General features: G+C 47.0%; 1 protein-coding gene across 5 annotated transcripts in view; it reads right to left on the bottom strand.

Moving 5' to 3' along the window:
- Positions 1–3,753: 3,753 nt before the first annotated feature.
- The window catches only part of LOC142484842 (importin-8-like), a 104,276-nt gene continuing 84,433 nt past the window's right edge, over positions 3,754–23,596 (bottom strand). For 3 of the 5 annotated variants that reach the window (XM_075584072.1, XM_075584074.1, XM_075584075.1), the window contains 8 exons: positions 15,757–15,854; positions 15,282–15,377; positions 11,834–12,054; positions 9,788–9,993; positions 8,466–8,660; positions 7,074–7,190; positions 6,102–6,158; positions 3,754–4,082 (listed from right to left, as the gene is read on the bottom strand). In XM_075584072.1, coding sequence (XP_075440187.1) covers positions 6,112–6,158; positions 7,074–7,190; positions 8,466–8,660; positions 9,788–9,993; positions 11,834–12,054; positions 15,282–15,377; positions 15,757–15,854 — 980 coding nt within the window. In that variant the 3' untranslated portion in view covers positions 3,754–4,082; positions 6,102–6,111. Of the gene's footprint in view, positions 4,083–6,101; positions 6,159–7,073; positions 7,191–8,465; positions 8,661–9,787; positions 9,994–11,793; positions 12,055–15,281; positions 15,378–15,756; positions 15,855–23,596 lie in introns of those variants that run through there. The other 2 variants (XM_075584073.1, XM_075584076.1) reach the window with 2 other exon arrangements.

The raw sequence follows: 23,596 nt of genomic DNA, 5'->3' as shown, positions 1-23,596 counted from the left end.
TTTTAATAGTACAGAACCGCTTTATTTAAAAAAAAAATCACGTAGGATATTGCTTGTCTGCAGCTTTGAATGTAATATAGACCATCATTTAGTTATAGGGGTGCACCTCAATTTGAGGTATTATATGGATTCTCTTTAGTGTATATATTACTAGCTTTTTATAAACTCAATCCTGAGTCTGCACTCCCCCCCCCCCCTTCCCCTCCCCCCAGGAAGAAAATTAAATCTTGCGATAAAAAGTAAAATGAAGCGTCTTTACATTTTTTTAGTCTAAATCATATTATAATAAATGTCCCACTCGGCTCATCTACTATGCATATGCTATAGTATGTTATCACATTGTGGATATCGTAAGACAAAATAAAAAAAATAGTGATGCTGTAAATCAAGTGAATGTTCACACGATACCAATATATAATCCAATCAGTCACTCAAACCAGTAAGAGTCTATATTGGTATTATTGTAATGCACAAATCCTTGTTTCATCCAGGTAAAAACTATTCATGGATGAATCAACAGCCCAGGCATGGTATGCTGCTGGGTCTGGAGTGGGAGGAGATGTGAAGGGACAAAGGAGATGGTGTCTAGGGCTAGGGGTGATCAAGCTGGGGGAGGGGGCAGCCACCAAAAAAGCAGAGCATGTGGGTGTCTCCCCAGCCAGAGCAGCGCCAGCCCAGCAGGAGATATCCTGGCAGCCGGGGGAAGCCTTTGCCAAGTCCATCTTAGAGGGGCTGCTCCCATTGAGGTAGTATCGAAGTGGCGATGTAATAATAATATAACAATATAATGAACATTTACCTAAGCTATTTATACTAATGAGTGGGAAGCCTATAAATACCCAGATAGAAATGGATGTATTGATTCCTGAAGATGTTAGTGAAACGCGTACAATCTGTCAAAACTGTGCAGAGAACGCGACAAGGAGTCGTGGCAACCGGTACCAGCGCGTCTGACCGCTTCTGCCCACAGTCAAGTCGGCACCGGAAGTGACGTAGGAACACGGAGGGGATACGTGTGCCGGGGATTGAGACGTCACGGATCAGCACTCGTTCCATGCCCTGTACTCATGTACAATGTGAGTGGATCTATACTTATACCTGCTGTTATTCACAATATATATTGAAACACACCACACTACAGTGTATGCGAGTTTCTTTCCTTGCTTTTGGAGTTATACAAGAGGATTGCAACCTAACCTTGGAGAGCCCAACATGGATGTCTCCTTCCACTACGGCTCCAGTTAGAGAGAGAATGAATCTATGACATGCCTTTAACCTAGAGGATATTTGTGAGTGGAACCTCATTTCATCGCACTGGCCGCACTATTGTGTTTTCTATTATTCTTTCATATATTTGCTGTGAACACCCTGTGCTCCCCTCACCTGGAAGACAACAAGAATCGTAAAGACCAAGGAACCATCTACAGAGGATTTTTTTTTCTAGCGCTGCTTTTCATTTATTACCACACGAGATTTATTCACTATCGGTTGTGCTGATGATAAATTAGTTATTCTCTCAAATATGTGGTGTTATCACTTACATGTTGTAATATTTGTTCACTTTAACTTCATAATTTATGTGCACAAGTATTGTATTGCACTGGTCGGTGTGTTAAGTGTGTATTATACACATTAAACCCTACACCCTTCCAGTAATTAGGAGCGCCCGATTACATCTCTTTTTCTCTAGCTGCTCCCATTGCCCGGTTTAAACTTCCCTCCACGGACCCTGGGTAATTCAGGCGAGCCCTTGCCTCCTGATTAGTCAGTGAACAGCAGCCACGCTGTGATTGGTCACCAGCCCCTCTACCATGCTTTTCTATGGCAGCGGTGAAGCTAGATAAGGGAACCCGATCAGCGCTCCACGGCTCATTCGGATCCTAACGTGTAGGTAATTTAAGCAGTAAGATGCGCGGCTTTGTCATGGACGCGGGAGCAAGACTTTTCAGCTGGACTTCTGAAAGCGCTCTGCCGCAAATTTTACCTGGTATGGACAGTCCCTACCCCCATTGGAGAGTGAAAGCAAGCCCTGGATAACCGTTTGATGTGGCACTCAGCACTGTGTCAGAATTCACCCCTGTATGCCCTGTTTTTGTGAGTATCGCTCTAATTTGTGTTTTTGTGCTGGGCTTGCTGGCTTCGGCTGGAATAAAATGTTTTTATTGAACGGCTTTGTCCTGCCTTTTGCCTTAATCACCTCGGTTAAGTTCCTGTCTCCCGTCACAGTAAGCATTAAACAATAGATAAAACACAAATTAACAATTTCAGTCTAAAGGTTAAAGCAGCAACAGGTCTTGTTATTTTGTGTATAACCATACATCTCTAATAACTTACCTGCATACTCTAGCTTCAACACATTTCAATAAATAGAAGTCTATCAGTAATTGTACAGTTTTTTTGTATTTCAGAGCCCCAAATTATTTTGTATAATGTTCACAACGACTGGACTACATAACAGCTAGTCTAACATTATAATCCTTGTGTTAAGCTAGAGTGGTTTAAAGGTGCATTTCTGCATATACCCAAACTGGAACTAGCTAAAAACTAGCTGATCTCTACCCTATGCAAGCACTTATCACATATAATATATTAAAAGCACTTGCGTTATATTAAGTGCATTTTAATAACAGCCGTATCGCTGATCTAATAAGCCACGACTCGGCTGCAAGAAAACACGGGTGTTTCAAGTGGGCTTACTATCTACAATTGTTTAACCCCCCCCCCCCCAGTATAAAATTAGCCCCTTAGCAAGATTGATATAAATCTAACTATATGTATCTGGCCCCTGGCACTGTACAGGTTGTATTTTTTGTTAACTTAATAGTGAATGGGCCTGGAGGGTGGGGAGGTGATTTACGAGAGGCAATGAGAGGGGCCTTTGGAAGGACGGCACAGCCAGAATAGGGTCCCAAAGGCCTGGGGATTGGCCTGCTAAAAGCTAGTGGGCCGAAAAAAGGGGGACACAGACATGAGGGGTCAGTATAGGGGTGAAGCCTAGAGGCCCACCGATTGCTGTGAGACAGTTGGCGGCCAGCAAAGGGGCTTATAAGGAGTGCAGCCTCACGTTAGGGTCGCTGTTAGGGGGTAATTTGATTCGCCGGCCCGGGAATCTAGCCCCAGCTGTCCCCACATTGCCAGCCTCAGACAAACATGTTATTGTGAGCAAAGTTACATTGTACCAGATCTGAGACACACAGAGCACTACACGCTCTTACTGAAGGAGAGAACCAGAGAAGCACAAATGCTGCATCTTTAAAATAAGTTTTTTGACAAAGAGTTTTATTTTTCCTGACATAGGACCCCATGTGAGCTATGATGATCTATGTAAGCAAGTAAACAGAAAGAAAAAAATAGTATGCAAAAAAAAAAGAAGTGCTAAGAGTATAATAGAAAGGACTTGACTGCAGACAGATTTAGGTCAGCTCTGCGAGGGGTGAGGAGCTTGGAAAACCAATGGCTTTTCTGAAGACAGACATTTCAAGGGTCGAATTTATCTCTGCTGTGATGGGGAGATAGAGACCGTTCTTCTCCATGTGGCCTATATTTAAATCTGAAACATCCGCGCCAGTTACACACATGAAAGAACAAACGAGAGGGAATGAAGAAATACATCAAGATGAAGAGGCAAAGGATTCCAGTGAGGGTCCAAAGACCAAGAATTTCATATGGTTCATACTGTATCTTCCAGTAGCCAGTTTAAGTCCAAATGCATTACTGTACCAAAACAAACAGCAGAAAATTAAGAATCATGTACACGGTCCAGCAGCGAGGCATTTCTGCTTCAGTTTATTTTAAGTCCAGCTCCATGTGCAGCGCACAATCGGTCACATTCTCAGGATGAAATAGTATGTCGGAAGATTTTAAAGCCACATAATGGAGTCTTATGATGCATCGCTGCAGTCTGAAAGTCTAACTTAACCTTTTTTGGGTCAATGAGACATACAAAATATGATAATAAAGGTTTCCAAGAGTTCTCTGTAGCTTTCCCCGTTTGTCTCCAAGCCGAGTTCCTCAGAAGGAAGGTGCTGCGAGCTTATGGCACTCTAACTAAGCAGCGTTCTGCTGCTCAATCTTCTGAGAAGCTGGAAATAAAACAATACAACAACAGTGAGAGTCGTGGGACAGAATCCTATGTCTAGATTGTGCTCTTCAATGTCAATTTCTTCCACTACCAACTGGCACTTTCACATTAAATAAAAAAAGCATTTTGTACCAGAACTTTTCTTTCTTCCTTCTGCATATTTACATGCTACACCCACCCCCACAAACACCTTTCCATTAACAGTGCAGTCTCCACTTTTCACCTTAATCAAAAGCGCTATAATAATGAGGCTGGGACAAGCTGGTCGGGTTTTTAGTGTCTAAACATTGATAGATTTACAACAGCATTGCGTTAACAACAGCACAATGAGACCAAAGTATTTCCTAAGCATCTCTTTGCAAGGGATGCGAGAGGTATAACGGTGGAAAGAACTAAACCGTGAATGATGGAACCTCCCATCCAAGTCAATAGTGTATAAACTCATTGAATTGTACTGTATGCTTCTGATCTACAGTACTTTTTAGGTATATGAAGCATCCCAACCTAAATGGTTAGGTGGTGGAGCGTGAAGATGAAGATGATGAAATTGATATATATAATGGAAATATTACTGTATGCTCATTGCATGTCTTTGACAGGTCTGCAAACCCGCCTTTCACCATTATCACCCAGCACTTCCACTGCAGCAAGGGATTCTGGGAAATAACATACAAATGAGCACACAGTGCCACCTTTTGCTTCAAAACCATCAACATGGTTCCCTATAGGCTTAAGCTTGCTGCATGGTCACAACTTTGAGCACAGCCAGGGTCAAGATGCAAAGCCAGTAAACCCACCCACAGAAAGCCGTTTCGACCTTATTGGGTCTCAGTGTGGGGTTGGTTATACTGGCTATGCAAAAATGAAGCAAGGATAGGTTTTACCATACTTGGTTATGGGCTATGATGCTGACATACAGATGGAGCAAGACTTTCCGTTTTCGGCACCAGGGCATGCTGTGAAAACGTGACTGCCGTGGTGCCGGAGAATTATCGCTCCAGGAGGGTCCGATTCGAAAGCATGGATCCCCCCTGCAGGATGGCATGGGCAGCACCATCACTGGAGCCGCGGCTTGAAGCTCTCTCAGGCCCTGGCTCCGGAGACAGCAAGTTCAGTACATCTGTACAGCACACAGCACTAAAAACTCATGTAGACCGCAAGCTTTAGAAGAAAATGCATGGCTTTGATCAGATGGCACATATATTTGAGCCGTTACAGTTACAAAGACAGCAGGTGGGATGAAGTATCTGTATCTAGTATAAAAATGCCTACATTCATCTCAGACACAATGGCCTTGGCCGTCACTCACGTGCATTAAAACCGTCAGCATTATAGCTACATGCAAGTGATTTAGTACAGTATAATCAAGATTGTTTTTCAAATCTGGACCAGCGAGGTCAGCCCAGAGCTGAACAAGATTGTGTGCCCTGTCAGGTCGCACCACCCTGGTGCAATTCCAAAACACAAAACAGCATAACTGGTTGATGTAAGGCTGTCTTCAATTTAGTGTTACTCTATGTTACAGGAAGGGGCTAAGGTGGAGTGGCCAACTCCAGTCAAGGGCCACCAACAGGTTAGATTTTTAATGGTATCTCTGCTTCAGCACAGGTGGCTCAATCTACAACTGTGTTGGCTATTCCTGTGAGAAAGTGTGTTCTGAGGAAAAACAAGCTCACGTCTAGAACAGCGGTTTGAAACTTGTCCACAAGGACCCCCAACAGACCAGGATTTAAGGATATTCCTGCCCAAGTACAGGTAGTTCAGTCCAAATGATTGAGCCACCGGTGTTCATGTAAGGATAACAACTGCGGAGCCACTCAGACTTCCTGAACCAGCAGGTGAGCTACAGCACCGGGGACAATACCAATGTAGTGGCCAGATCTTCAGTGGCAGGGGGGGAACAGGTGCTACACCTGTTATGTGTATTTGTATCTCCATTTATGTAAAATTATGTTTTCAATAAAATTCAAGTTTAAAAAAAAAAAAGCTCCAATCCAGCTGCCATGTCCCACAAATGTACCTGGAGTTAGTTATCTTCTGTTGCAGTTTATTGTACTTGTCTGGGGTGCGGCAAGTCCTAATCAAAGAACGGATGAAATGAAACAGAATAAGAACGCTGGCATATACAGTAACATAATATGGATCAGTTAATTCAGCCCCCGCAACTGGCTGAACCTTCTACACATTTAGCTGCTCGTGTGTATTTTTGTAGAGAGTGGGGTACGCTCCTCCTTTTATGGTTTTCTCTAAATGGATTATTATAACAGTTATCTGGTGCAGAGGAGATTTAGCGCTTCCCGCACCGCACACACTACAAAAATACTGTTTCAGGATCTATCTTGGACAGTTTCTCTGAGTTTAAGCTGCTGAATACACAAAGTCCTAAATCTCATTAATGGTTTTACTGGTATATACACATTTTTGGATCATGATTGAATTTATTTACACGTAATCACATCAACTATATAATTTGTAGATATATTTGAACACAAATATTTCCCATTCATTTATCACAAGAAAATCACAAGTTATTTCACATAGGAAGCGCCTGTTTGAGGTTTCATACTGTATATGTATTTTGCCATTGTGGGAGTGACTGACGTGCATTAGAGAAACGAAAGCATGGTGGAGATGAGGAAAATCTGCCGGGATGAGGACATTTAAATACAGAACAGTATCCTGCGGCGCTCAAAAACTCAGTGACAAAAGTCAAATAGACATTTAAAGTCTTAGTGATGCAGACATAATGCACAAAGATTCGGGAAAAATCCCTTCTTTGGGTGCATAATCGTACAGCTCTGGAAGGGATTTCCCCCGAAACGTTGTGCATTATATCTGCATCATTAAGACTTTAAATGTCTTGTCACCGAGTTTTTGATCACTGCAGGATACTGTTCTGTATTTAAGTCTAGGGGGCGATATATGCTGGGATTCTCACTTTCCTGCTAGAGCCCCAACCCCCATCATCTTTGGCTCCTTTGAAGTGACTGACCTGCTGCATTCTTCCTTTGCTCGGCCATTGAGTAGATTTCATGCAGGTGTTTCTTCTGATCATTACTTAGCGGGGCTGTCAGCGAGTGATACCACGAGAGATCTTGGCCCTGCACCCCTAAACAAGACAGTCTCATCACATCCATGCGTATGTACAGCTTATAACAGTCTGGAAGATGCATGCCGTGGAATGTCCCTTTTACTAGGACATTGGCAGGCTGTATTTCACAGCTTCTCGTGAGGCCAATATCCCTGATGCCCATTACTAGGTGCTACTTTTGTTCGAAAAGCATCACCTGGGTGATTTAAATGTCACTGAGTATATTTCACAGTGAAATCAGGCAAAGACTCCTTCCTCTCGGGGGTTAACGCCTGGACCGTCCTGTCACAGGGCTGGATCGGGCGCTCACACTGCTGGGACTCACTACCTCCTTGAGTAGGCGGGGGCCATGGATCACCTTGGTGTGCTGTCAGATGGGACCGTCCTGGGCGTCTTCCAATTTTCTCCTTCGGTTCACCTCCAGAGTCGCCGTATTGCAGCTTGGAAGGGTAGCTGGGACGGTCTAGGCGTTATCCCCAGAGAGGAAGGAGCATGCAGGAGCTGACAGCCAGCAGCATTTAAGGCTACCACCTTTCTCACAGGCAACTCTGACCTTTACACACTTTTACCAGTTCAGCTATATGATATTTAGCAATATCACTTTTAACAATTGTTTATGTATTTAATGTATGTTTTTGCATTAGTAGTGCACCATATATGTATATTTTAATTACTATTGACCACTCACTTTGAAGGTGAATATAAAGTTGATTCCATTTTTCCATTGCGCCTCCACTTAATTTCTTTTTCTAAACTGCCCTTAAAGCCCGACATGCCCTAAAATATTTCGCTGTGCCGTCTTCTCTAAATACCATGGGAGCGATGTATCAAAGCAATTTTGGAGCAAAATGTAAGCATGGTTTCCATCTTGCACCTGCATGCGTCAATGCATCAAGCACTTTGCTCTTCGTCTTGTTCCATGGGCTTGCTTGATACTTGGGAACTGACAGTATGAGATACATAACTCAGAATATAATGAGATGTGTCAAATTCTGCACCTCCATGTCACCTCTTCTCCCTTTAATCGGTGTAAAACGAAAAACAAAAATGTGATAGTGGTATAAGCTTCTGCCTTCTAATATTCTGCACCAGATGTAAGAGACGATTTCTTACATTTGTTTGATGCAGATACGCTCCAGCAAAAGGGCACAATGTGTCAGAACTTCTTGCCAACAAAATTGCTTTTATACAGAGCTCCTCCGGTCTCTCTCCTCCAAGCCCTTTAATTAGAAGAATTTCCCCACTTAACCCCACTTTCATTTTTGTGCCGAACCACACTGAGAAGTAACGTACTGAGCAAAGCTTCTGTAAAGAACTGGTATTCATCAAGGGCATCTACAGAGTCCAAAGGAGTACTGAATCCCTCCAAGGCAGTCTCCTCCAGAACTTCATCGTCCCAGTCGTCCTCTTCCTCCTCCTCTTGCCCGAGGTTCTCCTGCATGGCCTGACCTAACCCGTTTCCTTCCTCCTCATCACTCGGAATTTCCTCTTGAAAAGCAGAGAGCATGTTCAGCATGTTTACAGCCCGTCACCAAGGGAGAATTGCAGCTCCTCCGACACACACACACACACACACACACACACACACACACACACACACACACACACACACACACACACACACACACACACACACACACACACACACACACACACACACACACACACAGACACACACACACACACACACGTGTAAGACCTCATGCAACACAACACTATGCATACACATATATTGTGTTAAATTCGACTCATACCAATGTTTTATACACACACACACACGAAATGCCATCTTTCACAATGGTTTCTTCTTGCAGTAACAGACACACATTTTGTATACACAAATCCCAAACTCCATCTCCTGGAAAGAATGGCACATACACGTTACAAATATTGCTGCAGCTACACGAATGCAATCCCGATATATTTATTTCGCAGAATTTTTTTAAATGATAGTTTATTCCCTGTGAATATTTTGTGTGTTAAAATCGAGACATGGTCTTTTTGTGATGCTCACGTAACACTTGTTTTAATATGACCATGTATTCTTTCTATGCGAGTGCTGTAGGGGTGTGAAACTATTTACATAAGCAACAGAAAAACACACTACCAATGTACTGTATATCCTTTGAACCCTTCTTTGTTTTCCCTTTAATGCTACATACAGTACAACCCTACAAATCGATCCCTAGCCATGTCTTATTAATATGCTTCTTTTAACATGCAGGATGAAGCCTGCAATTCTCTATTGTAATGCAACATATAATACCTTTTTGTTCCAAATAGATTATTTTTGTTAGGAGTTACATACAGTGTTTAAAAATAAGAAGTCTGTTGACAAAGGCAAGTTAAAATCCTGAATCCCAATGTGAAGATTAGCTAGTCTTTCCCAGGCTACAAGCTTAATGCTCTATCATTATCTTCCCAATAATTGATGGCTTTATTATTAAAGTGTGCTTAGGACCGAGGACAGAGGATTCTGGGATGTCACAGCTGTGCTTTTTTCCTAATGTTGCAAATATATTACCATCTCGGAACATTCCTGGTATACCAGTCGGTCTCAGTACACCCAGAGCCTGTCTCCCTTCCTGAGAAAGGAGTGAGCCAGTGGTTCTTACCGCTTTCCTCAGTCTCAGTCTTTGGGTCCCGCAAGGATGGCCGCTGGTCAGGCTGCTCACGGCTTGCACACACCTGTCTCAGCCCAAGGAAGAGAAGCAGAATCGAAGGTACAATGAGGGAAACAACAGCGTCGACTGATGGCGGTCGGTTTGAAAGCTCCATCAGAATGCTGAGTCCTATTATACACACTTTCCGGTCATGCAGCCTACAAGACAAGCAGCAGATCATAAGACAGACATGGTGCATAGAGCCTGACAAAAAATACTGCTAAGAAGCTTCTATCAAATTCCCCACATTATCATGAATTACGGCTCATTGGTATAAACCCCAGCACGAGTGGCGACTCATCACATACATCACAAATATCACCATTAGTGATGGGTCAACGCATACAATAGAAGCATTAATGCAGCATTCCCCCTATATTGAGAATCTTTTCTTTGTCCAAAATCTGAACCAACGTGCCTACTGGTGCGGATCCATACTGTTCTTAGCTCCTGGGACCACCTGGTACCCGTGATACTTAGCTTTAATTTTACTGGCACATAAAAAGGTAACTGAATCGTCCAATAGGAAGCCACTGTGTCCTGCCCTGATGACATTGATGATTCCTATTTGGTCTGAAGGAGTGAGCCTTGGATGGCAGCCATGTGGATTACACAAAATGGTCCAAACATACAGGTACAAAAATGGGAAATATCTCAGGAACCCGGGGGTTAGGGTTCAGTTACAGCAGGGGTGTCCAACTCCAGTACTACAGGGCCACCAACACGTTATGTTTCCAAGATATCCCTGCTTCAGCACAGGTGGCTCAGTCATAATGACTAAGACACCTGTAAAGAGCAGGGATATCCTGAAAACCTAACCTGGTGGTGGCCCTTGAGCTTAGGAAAATAGATGCCTTGAGAAAGCTCTTTTTTTTTAGTGCGAAACGCGTTGGCTGCAGCAGGACACACACTGACTGACCCCCCCACACACACACTGACTGACCCCCCCACACACACACTGACTGACCCCCACACACACACTGACTGACCCCCACACACTGACTGACCCCCACACACACACTGACTGACCCCCACACACACACTGACTGACCCCCACACACACACTGACTGACCCCCCCACACACACACTGACTGACCCCCACACACACACACTGACTGACCCCCACACACACACACTGACTGACCCCCACACACACACACACACTGACTGACCCCCACACACACACACACTGACTGACCCCCACACACACACTGACTGACCCCCCCACACACACACACTGACTGACCCCCACACTGACTCACATGCACACACTGACTCACATACACACACTGACTCACATACACACACTGACTGACACACACTGACTGACACACATACATACACACACACACACACTGACTCACTTACACAGACTGACACACACACTGACTGACTGACTTACACACACACTTACTGACATACACACACACTGACACACATATTCACACTCAGTGCAAATAGCTAATACAGGGGATGTGTGCCGACGCGCATTATAAGTCAAATGTATTTGCGTTTTGTCAATGAAATTGTCTTTTGATTTTTAATTAAAACATCACCAATACAAATACAATTTCTGTGACAAAAGTCAAAGAAGTTTCACTTACTATGCGCGTGCACAGCACACAGAGCTTTTTTTTTTAATGGAAAACACACTTTCCCTTTCATAATAGTTTTTTTTTTCAATTTTGGATACATTCAGTAGTGCTCTGTTACTCCTTCCAAATAATCTTATCCCGGTGGCCCTTGAGGACTAGAGTTGCACACCACCTCCACCGTCCCCTACCCCCGAGCTACAGGGACCCTCCAGTTTCAGAGTTTGTTCATTTTTTTTTTTTTAAAACAGCAGAAAAACAAGGTTAAGTAGTGGGGATTGTTGCTTTAAGATGGGCGACAGGTCATAATTTGCAAGAGAATCTTCAGTACACATCACAGCGACACGATCAATGCACACATGTACCCTCCATATATGAAGTTCTGAAACGGTCAGCTTTACTTGCCCCAGGAAGCAGTCTGTATCATTCACCCACTGATTGACAAACTGTGCAGTGATGGGCTCGGAGCTGTGAGGGAAGCGAATTTGTTCCAAGGTGTTCAGGAGCAGAGCTGGGTTATAATACAGAGATGCAATGACCACCTGCAGGCACATGGTCCGCAGCTGACTGGACTTAACGCCTCGTGTTAATCTCTCCAGCACGGCCTCAACGAAGAGTGGGATACACTAAAGAAAAAGACACGGCCACTCAGCAAATGCATTAAAGACTTCCAGGGTAGCAGCGGAACAGAGAGCCCAAAGAGCTATTCGAATGCAAAGATTAGGAATGTCTTCTGGTATATGTGACCCATCTATTATCATTATCACCGAATAAAGCGCCAACATATTCCACAGCGCGGTACAATGGGGGAACAGGATGATATCAATGACAAACAGAATAACAAACCAAATACGGACAAAAAAAGCACAAAGAAATACAAAAAGGTGATGAGCGCCCTGTTCCTCATAGCTTAGAATCTAAATGCTGAAAGCCAAATGTGGTAATAAATGAAATATTACCCAGCCATATACACACCTGCTCTCGCCCACGCCTCTCTGCCACCTCTTCCCCTGCTAATTGTGTTAATACTGACTAACCTTTAAAACTCGCCTCACAAATCAAGCACCCCAAGAGCCTGCACTCACGGCTACTGTCCCACACCCACAGTCACTCCTACCAACCATTGAATCCAAGCACTGCCATCTACAGCACTTATTTCCTCATCTGCTATCTCTGCAAGTCTGCCAACATCGCATTTAGATTGTAAGCTCTTCAGGCAGGGATTTACTTTCCTATTGTCTGATTTTGCTGCACTTATTGTATTATTATAATTCCCTGTACTGTATTCTTTGTGCCGAGTACACTTGTAGCGCTATATAAATAAAAATAAACATACAATTACATATATCACAAAGGTTTGGTCCTGATGAACTTTAAAGTGAACTAATGCCAGTGACATGTTCAATGGGTTATGTAGGGATGTCTTAGTTTGCTTTCCCTTCGCTGCAGCGTGTCTCCAGAGGGAGTGTTTAAAAGGTTCCGCGGCGGCCCGACAGCATAGGGCGCCGCCATATTGTTGCGCAATAGTTAGGGGCACTGTAAGAGCGGCGAGAGGTCGCGCATGCGCAGTGCGCGAACGGCTGGCCAATAAGAGGCTCAGCCAGTAACTACAACTCCCAGGAGCCTTAGCGAAGTCACCTGACGCCAGGGAGCGAATAGGAGGGCGGAAAGGTAAGTGTGGGGGAGAGGCCACGCTAGTCAGAGGGCACCGGAGGAGCAAGGGGAGAGGTAGTGTGGGTGCAGGGGGTTTCGTGACCCACCTGCATAGGCTAGATCTTCCCCGTAGGCCCCAGGATACTCCCTGAGTCACCGTAGATTGTGGTGCTGCAGGGACGCCCTGTAGTGATGGCTACATCAGCCCTTACTGTATAGCAGATAGGGACAAAGTGTGCGGAGCCGAGGTTGGTGCTAGTCGTCTGGGACCAGGCTGCTGTGCATCGTGAAATCGTGAGAGACTGCGCTGGATCGGCGGATCCTTTTTGAAGTTGTTACCGGTCACCCCAGTGACCGGAAGGTATTTACTAAAGTGCACCAACACCGGTCAACAGGCGCTGATCCCGCCTTAGGGAACACTCTTTGGGGACACTAAGTGGAGTGGCCAAAGGACTGAGCCTATATACATAATTACAGTTACATGGACACGGTGTGGGGGCACGCGGTTACAGGACATTGACATTTCTCCTTATGAGAGTGGCCAAGCCACCAGGGTTATATATATTAAGTAGTTGGTTGATGTGTTACATGCGTTCTTGTCATAACTATGCCATAAGAGTCAATCAGAATTACAGTAAACAGTTACAATCGTATGTGTGTAGCTATTGTTCTTACCCAAGGGAATCTTACGCCATGGCGATCCTGGGTAAGTGGAGGCGCTGACAATAAGATAATTGTTACCCCAGGCTCCCAGCTAGCGGAGGCCCAGATCTCCTGGAGCCAACAGGTGTGTACAGTACCCGTAGTTACTCTAGAGCACTAGAAAGAGGGCTACAGTTACATCTAGTTGATTGATGCTTTTTTACCCAAATATGACACCTTTAAGTATTTTTAAATACTGCTTCAGTTAGTGTGTAAACTTGGTGATCTGAGACCTGGGAAAGGTGTGATTTCCTCTGGCTGCCCCCTTTTTTCTCGTGGCCATGTGCAGCAATTGCTAGCACAGTCAAAGCCCTCTTCTATCTCTTATAACGTACGTATGCATGTCTTTATTTGTATAGCGCCATCCATGTACATACAGTAGTGCTTTATAGCAGCAATACAAATAGCATAATTGGATACATAAGAATAAAATATGACATTAGGAAAGGAGTCCCTGCTCCGAAGAGCTTACAATCTAACTGGCAAGTAGGAAGAACCTGCAGACACAGTAGGAGTGTGTTATGGTAAGTACGACTGCAAGGAGGGATTGTAAATGTATATGAGATGTATAGTACTAGCCAAGGGAGCTACCCAAATACTTCATTAAGGGGGCTTGTATGAAGATAGGCTTTAAAGGTGGAGAGAGCCAGAGAGAGACAGTGTGGTATTGAGGGGAAGGGAATTCCAACACACACACACACACACACACACGGTGGGTAAAACACAAAATAACAGGTGCATTACTCCACAACCCAGAATCCTTATTTATAAAGGACTAGGATTTGACATGTTCCATAATTATAGGGAATACATGGGCAAATAACAGTTACAAGCACATATCTTCTGCGAAAAGGTTTTAGATTCATGACTGCTGTACAATTTATTCACCAATCTGATAAAAGTGGAAAGAAGCCAAAAAATCTTTCAGTACACACACGCAATAAAATCACAGTAAAATATATATATACTGTATCTACCAAACATATAATAGAGTCACTGCAGGTTAAAATAATTCGTTTATTTTTATATCCATGGCAAGTTTGAAATCTTTACGCTTCTAACAGAGAGAGCAAACTTTGAATGCAGATGGAAAAACGGCATGCGAAAAATGTCTAGAAATAGTACGTAATTAACAGCTCTGGATAACAAACCTAACCATGAGAAATGGGGGAAGAGCAGATGGGGAGGGGAATGAAAAAAAAAATGAGACACAGAGAGAGACAGAGTGACGAGAGAGAGAGAGAGATACAGAGAGAGAGAGAGAGAGAGATAGATAGATACAAAGAGAGAGAGAGATCGAAAAACACAGAGAGAGACAGAGAAACACAGACAGACAGACACACACACACACAGCTGGCTAGGGTTAGTGTTTAATTGTAATATAGTGTGCTAGAGAGGAATCTGTGAAAATATATCCGAAAAAATGAAGTATGGACAGCATGTCTCAGAGTGGGGGGGGGGGGTTAATGAGCCTTAGCAGCACCCAGTTCCAAATTACCTGATCAATTCCTCGGCCTTTGCAGTGCAAGACAATGACCTCCAGGAGCTTTGCTGCGTGGCACTCGGCATCTTCCCCGGCTTCCCCTGTCAGTACCTGACACAAAAGGGGTGGAAAAAATGCACCACTAGGCTACACCTCTTCCTCACCCCCTTCAACCTCCCACTGCTGCCCTAAGCCCCTTCTTGCCTTACAACCAAAATGACAGTTCACCAGAGCCCCACCCCCTCACAAACACACACAGTCTCTGCCCTTACACCGCAATTGCAGGACCCTTTAGGATCCAAGTATTGAGCCCTCCAAAAACAATGTCTAAGCAGACTGCTTGCAAAGCTTAACTGAATGGTGGAAAACATTACTTGTAAAATTCTCTGTTGCTCAGCCCCCACATGCAATCACAGGCTCCTAATTCCCACCATGCTCCCACCCAGTGTGTTCTCCTTTCCATTTGTCCAACTGACACACAGCTGCTCACCTTCTTACACATGGTGTAAATAATCTCCAGGTGTTTGGGGCTTGACAGCAGAGTCTCTGTATCTACTGTGATGTAATTGTGAAGAAGAGGCATCATATCTGAAGTGAAAAAAAAAAAGGAGGGTCAATGACACAGGCAGGACCACCACCTGCATCCTGGGCATCCCCACCCTGGGAATCTCTACCCTTGAGCTTATGCCTGCATCTAGGCATGTGCCACCCCGAGCACCCACTGCACCTGATCTACTCTTTGGACACACCCTCATTATGTTCTATTCCAGTCACACTCATCCAGGCAGAACGCCAGCCACCCTGACCCTCACCTTGTCCAAGGCTCAGTCACCTCCCCCACAGTGTTACGGTATCCGGCATCCCCTCTCCCCAAGCCTTTTGCCTTTCACACTGGTGATGCGCTGATTGTCCTGGTTTACTCTGTGTGTTGCCTTGTAAATATGTCACACACAGCTGGCAAGTTGAGTTTTTCAAAGCATCTCTCACAAGTGGACAATTTAAAGGTACAATTCCCCCTTCCCCCAGCCCCAATCAAAAAGGTAACCATCACGAAATGAATCTCATTGTGATGCTTATAAAAGATGACAAACCTTATTTCTTAATTTTTCACAACTGTTTTTGATTTGATTTTTAATAGGCCCAAAGCCTACAGTAGTGTACACGCAGCAACCTCTGCCATTTATTCTAAGGCCGCCTCAATAGTAGGTGCGCGCTCGCGACCGAGCGCATTGTCTGTACTTTAAGAGATCCGTGGCCTGCAATGTTGCGCTATGGTTGGCGTGCCCGTGATGTCACGTGAGCAGTTCGCCCTCATTGGCTGAACCGCACACATAACCTGGCCGTCGCGCTGCAAATTCAAACAAGTTTGTCTCGCCATGCATTGGCCGCCTCGGCGCTCACGATCTATGGACACGCGAATTGGCCTCCAGTTGTTTGTATTTGGCGCTCGCGCCATCGGATCCACTATGGACGCGGCCCAACTTGCTCCATCCCGCCATAAAGCACAGACCTGTTTTAAATGCCAATGTCTGAGGCTTCTCAACAAAATGATTATCCTGAGCCTCTCAGATAAGGGTCTTCGAAAAAACGTTGTTTTACAAAGGGGGGAAGGCTTTGCAGCCAAGCTAACTTCGGTCCTAGGCTCTTTTTTTTCTGGGAGTAAAATACAGTTTAAAGATCAATGAGCAAGGGGAAAAAAAAAGTAGTGAGGTCAAAACATGTATATCCTATTGTACAGTATAGACACACACACACCTTTACATTTAAGTTCACTAAACCCTTATTAAAAAAAACAAGGTAGGGTAAATTTATCTGCTGGTGAACCCTAGGACTACAGAGCTCCTCAGTCTATTAGATGCGGGTGTATACCTTAACGGATGTTATTGCATCACTGAGTCACCCTATGGTGAGAGGAACAGATTTCAAAAGGACCGAGCACTACGACAGAGACAGAGTTTGACAGGAGATAAAAAAAGGGGCCCACTCAATACACCCAATTTCCAATCTGTTGCAAAACATCAGATCTTATTTGTTACTCGACAATTTTGAATTCCCTTACTGTAATACCCTCTCTGTTAGGAGGCTATTCCACAAATACACCACCCTTATTCGTGACGGAGCGCTTCACATTTCCTCTAAACCTGCCTGAACTGTGTGCTCTAAAATAAGTTTACCTCAACCTTTACACACAGTATTTGAACGTTTCAGTAACCCCCCCACCCACCCCCCTTTCTTCGTTCTCTCCTCCAAGTTCTAAATGTTGAGGTCCATGAGTCTATCCTGATACGTTTTATGTAGACAAGTGGTGCTCAACTCCAGTCCTCAAGCCCAACCCAACAGTTCAGGTTATCCCAGATTCAGCACAGGTGGCTCAGTCAGTCCCAGCTTCAGCACAGGTGGCTCAGTCAAAGACTGAGCCTCTGATTGAGCCACCTGTGTTGAAGATGGGATATCCTGAAAACATGACCATCTGTAATGTGACGAATAAAGATATATATGATAAAAGAAGACTTTTGGTTTACATCCTTTGATCAAATAATGCCAAGCCTGCTAACCACGTCAAGGTAAGTCTTTATAGCAGGTCCCTACGCTAATACTTATATATATATATATATGAATATTTACAGTTGTGTGTGTATGTATATATATATATATATATATATATATATATATATATATATATTATATACATATATACAGTGCTCGACAAATAATGTTAACCTGTCGCCCGTTGCGAGTGGATTTAGGCAGCTGGCGACCCGTGCTGCAGCTCAATGAATTCCCCTGCTCGTGCCAATTTTTTTTTTTTTTTTAAATAAATAAATAATCCCCCTCCCTGATTGGGTTAAAAAAAAAGTTAAAAAAAATGGCGGCAAATCCTGTGGTCCCGGCACGCGTGCACAGGGCAAGCAGAGTGTCCTGCCATTTGCGCTGCCTGTTCCCCCCAGCAACCCAGAATCCCCCGCATCCCTCCCCCCCCCCCACGTGGGATGGAGGGGGAAGCCCAAACCAAGCCCCGCGCGCAACCCAGCCCCCCCACCCTCCGCTCCCCACGTGGGACGGAGGGGGAGCCCAAACCAAGCCCCGCGCGCAACCCAGCCCCCCCCCCCTCCGCTCCCCACGTGGGACGGAGGGGGAACCCCAAAACAAGCGCCGCGCGCGATCCAGCCCCCACACCCTCCCCCCTCCGCTCCCCACGTGGGATGGAGGGGGAAGCCCAAAACAAGCGCGCGATCCAGCCCCTCCGCTCCCCACGTGGGACGGAGGGGGAAGTGCAAACCCAGCTTCCCCCGTGCGCGCCTCCTGCTGGGACCTGCTCCTGCTCCTGCTGGGATCTGCTCCTGCTGCTGCTGGGACCTGCTCCTGCTCCTGCTGGGACCTGCTCCTGCTCCTGCTGGGACCTGCTCCTGCTCCTGCTGGGACCTGCTGCTGCTGCTGCTGGGACCTGCTCCTGCTCCTGCTGGGACCTGCTGCTGCTGCTGCTGGGACCTGCTGCTGCTCCTGCTGGGACCTGCTGCTGCTGCTGCTGGGACCTGCTGCTGCTGCTGCTGCTGCTGCTGCTGGGACCTGCTGCTGCTGCTGCTGAGGCCCACGCTGCGCTGTGTGTCCCATGTCTTGGAGAGGGCCCACTGCCGTGCGGAGACCCCACTGCTGCCACGTGTGACCCGGTGAGTGTGTGAGTGACAGACTGAGTGTCTGTGAGTGTGCCTGTGTGTCTGTGAGTGTGCCTGTGTGTCTGTGAGTGTGCCTGTCAGTGTGCCTGTGTGCCTGTGTGTGTGTGTCTGTCAGTGTGCCTGTGTGTCTGTGAGTGTGTCTGTGAGTGTGCCTGTGTGTCTGTCAGTGTGCCTGAGAGTGTGCCTGTGTGTCTGTGAGTGTGCCTGTGTGTCTGTGAGTGTGCCTGTGTGTCTGTGAGTGTGCCTGTGTGTCTGTGAGTGTGCCTGTCAGTGTGCCTGTGTGTGTGTGTGTGTCTGTCAGTGTGCCTGTGTGTCTGTGAGTGTGCCTGTGTGCCTGTGTCTGTGAGTGTGCCTGTGTGTCTGTGAGTGTGCCTGTGTGCCTGTGTGTCTGTGAGTGTGCCTGTGAGTGTGCCTGTGTGTCTGTGAGTGTGCCTGTGTGTCTGTGAGTGTGCCTGTGTGCCTGTGAGTGTGCCTGTGTGTCTGTGAGTGTGCCTGTGTGTCTGTCAGTGTGCCTGTGAGTGTGCCTGTGTGTCTGTGAGTGTGCCTGTGTGTCTGTGAGTCTGTGAGTGTGCCTATGTGTCTGTGAGTGTGCCTGTGTGTCTGTCAGTGTGCCTGTGAGTGTGCCTGTGTGTCTGTGAGTGTGCCTGTGTGTCTGTGAGTGTGCCTGTGTGTCTGTGAGTGTGCCTGTGTGTCTGTGAGTGTGCCTGTGAGTGTGCCTGTGTGTCTGTGAGTGTGCCTGTCAGTGTGCCTGTGTGTGTGTGTGTGTGTCTGTCAGTGTGCCTGTGTGTCTGTGAGTGTGTGAGTGTGCCTGTGAGTGTGCCTGTGTGTCTGTGAGTGTGCCTGTGTGTCTGTGAGTGTGCCTGTGTGTCTGTGAGTGTGCCTGTGTGTCTGTGAGTGTGCCTGTGTGTCTGTGAGTGTGCCTGTGTGCCTGTGTGTCTGTGAGTGTGCCTGTGTGCCTGTGTGTCTGTCAGTGTGCCTATGTGTCTGTCAGTGTGCCTGTGTGTCTGTCAGTGTGCCTGTGTGTCTGTCAGTGTGCCTGTGTGTCTGTCAGTGTGCCTGTGTGTCTGTGAGTGTGCCTGTGTGTCTGTGAGTCTGTGAGTGTGCCTGTGTGCCTGTGTGCCTGTGTGTCTGTGAGTGTGCCTGTGTGTCTGTGAGTGTGCCTGTGTGTCTGTGAGTGTGCCTGTGTGTCTGTGAGTGTGCCTGTGTGTCTGTGAGTGTGCCTGTGTGTCTGTGAGTGTGCCTGTGTGTCTGTCAGTGTGCCTGTGTGTCTGTGAGTGTGCCTGTGTGTCTGTCAGTGTGTCTGTGTGTCTGTCAGTGTGCCTGTGTGTCTGTGAGTGTGCCTGTGTGTCTGTGAGTGTGCCTGTGTGTCTGTGAGTGTGCCTGTGAGTGTGCCTGTGTGCCTGTGTGTCTGTGAGTGTGCCTGTGTGTCTGAGTGTGCCTGTGTGTCTGTGAGTGTGCCTGTGTGTCTGTGAGTGTGCCTGTGTGTCTGTGAGTGTGCCTGTGTGTCTGTGAGTGTGCCTGTGAGTGTGCCTGTGTGCCTGTGTGTCTGTGTGTCTGTGAGTGTGCCTGTGTGTCTGTGAGTGTGCCTGTGTGTCTGTGAGTGTGCCTGTGTGTCTGTGAGTGTGCCTGTGTGTCTGTGAGTGTGCCTGTGTGTCTGTGAGTGTGCCTGTCAGTGTGCCTGTGTGTGTGTGTGTGTCTGTCAGTGTGCCTGTGTGTCTGTGAGTGTGTCTGTGAGTGTGCCTGTGTGCCTGTGAGTGTGCCTGTGTGCCTGTGAGTGTGCCTGTGTGTCTGTGAGTGTGCCTGTGTGTCTGTGAGTGTGCCTGTGTGTCTGTGAGTGTGCCTGTGTGTCTGTGTGTCTGTCAGTGTGGCTGTGTGTCTGTGAGTGTGCCTGTGTGTCTGTGAGTGTGCCTGTGTGTCTGTGAGTGTGCCTGTGTGTCTGTGAGTGTGCCTGTGTGTCTGTGAGTGTGTCTGTGTGTCTGTGAGTGTGCCTGTGTGTCTGTGAGTGTGCCTGTGTGTCTGTGAGTGTGCCTGTGTGTCTGTGAGTGTGCCTGTGTGTCTGTGAGTGTGCCTGTGTGTCTGTGAGTGTGCCTGTCAGTGTGCCTGTGTGTGTGTGTGTCTGTCAGTGTGCCTGTGTGTCTGTGAGTGTGCCTGTGAGTGTGCCTGTGTGCCTGTGTGTCTGTGTGTCTGTGAGTGTGCCTGTGTGTCTGTGAGTGTGCCTGTGTGTCTGTGAGTGTGCCTGTGTGTCTGTGAGTGTGTCTGTGTGTCTGTGAGTGTGCCTGTGTGTCTGTCAGTGTGCCTGTGTGTCTGTCTGTCTGTGTGTCTGTGTGTGTGCCTGTCTGTGTGCCTATCTGTGTGTGTGTGTGTGTGTGTGTGTGTGTGTGTGTGTGTGTGTGTGTGTGTCTCTGAGTGTGTGTCTGTGAGTCTTCTGCGTGAGTGTGTCTCTGCGTGAGTGTCTGCGTGAGTGTGTCTCTGCGTGTCTGTGAGAGCGAGTGTGTGTCTGTGAGTGTCACCCTCTCCCTATGTCGCCCTCGCCTTCTCCCTGTCGCCCTCGCCCTCTCTCTGTCTTTGTCTCTCATTCTCTCTGTGTGTGTTCTGTGTCTCTCTTTTTCTGTGTGTGTCTCTCTTTTTCTGTGTGTGTCTCTCTTTTCTGTGTGTGTCTCTCTTTTTCTGTGTGTGTCTCTCTTTTTCTGTGTGTGTCTCTCTTTTTCTGTGTGTGTCTCTCTTTTTCTGTGTGTGTCTCTCTTTTTCTGTGTGTGTCTCTCTCTCTCTGTGTGTGTCTCTCTTTTTCTGTGTGTCTCTCTCTGTCTGTCTCTCTCTGTCTGTCTCTCTCTGTCTGTCTCTCTCTGTCTGTCTCTCTCTGTCTGTCTCTCTCTGTCTGTCTCTCTCTATCTGTCTCTCTCTCTCTGTCTCTCTGGCCGAGTCCATAGAAGGACAGGCCGCGCTGAGCCTTGCGGACGCTCCGCGCTGAGCCCCTGCATACTCAATGAGGATGCCTTTAGAGGGGGCTCACGCGAGCGTCCGCAGGCGTGCTGAGGCGCTGGAGTTTTCAGCCGACAGCCAAGCTGTTTTTCAGAGCACTGTCGGCTGAAAACATCCAATCAGCGCGGAGCAGCGTCAACGTCACGGCGCCTTGACGTCTCTTTATCTGTCTCTCTCTGTCTCTCTCTCTGTCTCTCTCTCTGTCTCTCTCTCTGTCTCTCTCTCTGTCTCTCTCCCACTCTCTCTCTCTGTCTCTCTCCCACTCTCTCTCTCTGTCTCTCTCCCACTCTCTCTCTCTGTCTCTCCCACTCTCTCTCTGTCTCTCCACTCTCTCTCTCTGTCTCTCCCACTCTCTCTCTTCTGTCTCTCCCACTCTCTCTCTCTGTCTCTCCCACTCTCTCTCTCTGTCTCTCCCACTCTCTCTCTCTGTCTCTCCCACTCTCTCTCTCTGTCTCTCCCACTCTCTCTCTCTGTCTCTCCCACTCTCTCTCTCTGTCTCTCCCACTCTCTCTCTCTGTCTCTGTCACTCTCTCTCTCTGTCACTCTCTCTCTCTCTGTCACTCTCTCTCTCTCTGTCACTCTCTCTCTCTCTCCCACTCTCTCTCTCTGTCTCTCCCACTCTCTCTCTCTGTCTCTCCCACTCTCTCTCTCTGTCACTCTCTCTCTCTGTCACTCTCTCTCTCTGTCACTCTCTCTCTCTGTCACTCTCTCTCCCACTCTCTCTCTCTCCCACTCTCTCTCCCTCTCCCACTCTCTCTCCCTCTCTCTCCCTCTCCCACTCTCTCCCACTCTCTCCCACTCTCTCCCACTCCCTCTCTCTCCCACTCTCTCTCTCTCTCCCACTCTCTCTCTCTCTCTCTCTCTCTCTCTCCCACTCCCTCTCTCTCCCACTCCCTCTCTCTCCCACTCCCTCTCTCTCCCACTCCCTCTCTCTCCCACTCCCTCTCTCTCCCACTCCCCTCTCTCTCCCCACTCCCTCTCTCTCCCACTCCCTCTCTCTCTCTCTCTCTCCCACTCTCTCTCTCTCCCACTCTCTCTCTCTCCCACTCTCTCTCTCTCCCACTCTCTCTCTCTCCCACTCTCTCTCTCTCCCACTCTCTCTCTCTCCCACTCTCTCTCTCTCCCACTCTCTCTCTCTCCCACTCTCTCTCTCTCCCACTCTCTCTCTCTCCCACTCTCTCTCTCTCTCCCACTCTCTCTCTCTCCCACTCCCTCTCTCTCCCACTCCCTCTCTCTCTCTCCCACTCTCTCTCACTCTCTCTCTCTCCCACTCTCTCTCTCTCTCACTCTCTCTCTCTCCCACTCTCTCTCTCTCCCACTCTCTCTCTCTCCCACTCTCTCTCTCTCCCACTCTCTCTCTCTCCCACTCTCTCTCTCTCCCACTCTCTCTCTCTCCCACTCTCTCTCTCTCCCACTCTCTCTCTCTCCCACTCTCTCTCTCTCCCACTCTCTCTCTCTCCCACTCTCTCTCTCTCCCACTCTCTCTCTCTCCCACTCTCTCTCTCTCCCACTCTCTCTCTCTCCCACTCTCTCTCTCTCCCACTCTCTCTCACTGCACTCTCTCCCACACTCTCTCTCTCTCCCCCACACACTCTCGCTCTCTCCCCCACACACTCTCACACTATGGATCTGGATATCTTAACTGCCCTATACTACACTGAAATAACCTATACTGCT

The sequence above is a fragment of the Ascaphus truei genome, unplaced genomic scaffold (assembly GCF_040206685.1).
Source record: "Ascaphus truei isolate aAscTru1 unplaced genomic scaffold, aAscTru1.hap1 HAP1_SCAFFOLD_436, whole genome shotgun sequence".
In the NCBI taxonomy this organism is placed as follows: Eukaryota; Metazoa; Chordata; class Amphibia; order Anura; family Ascaphidae; genus Ascaphus; species Ascaphus truei.
The sequence above is the reverse complement of the archived record's forward strand: the minus strand, read 5'-3'. Positions and strand labels throughout refer to the sequence as shown.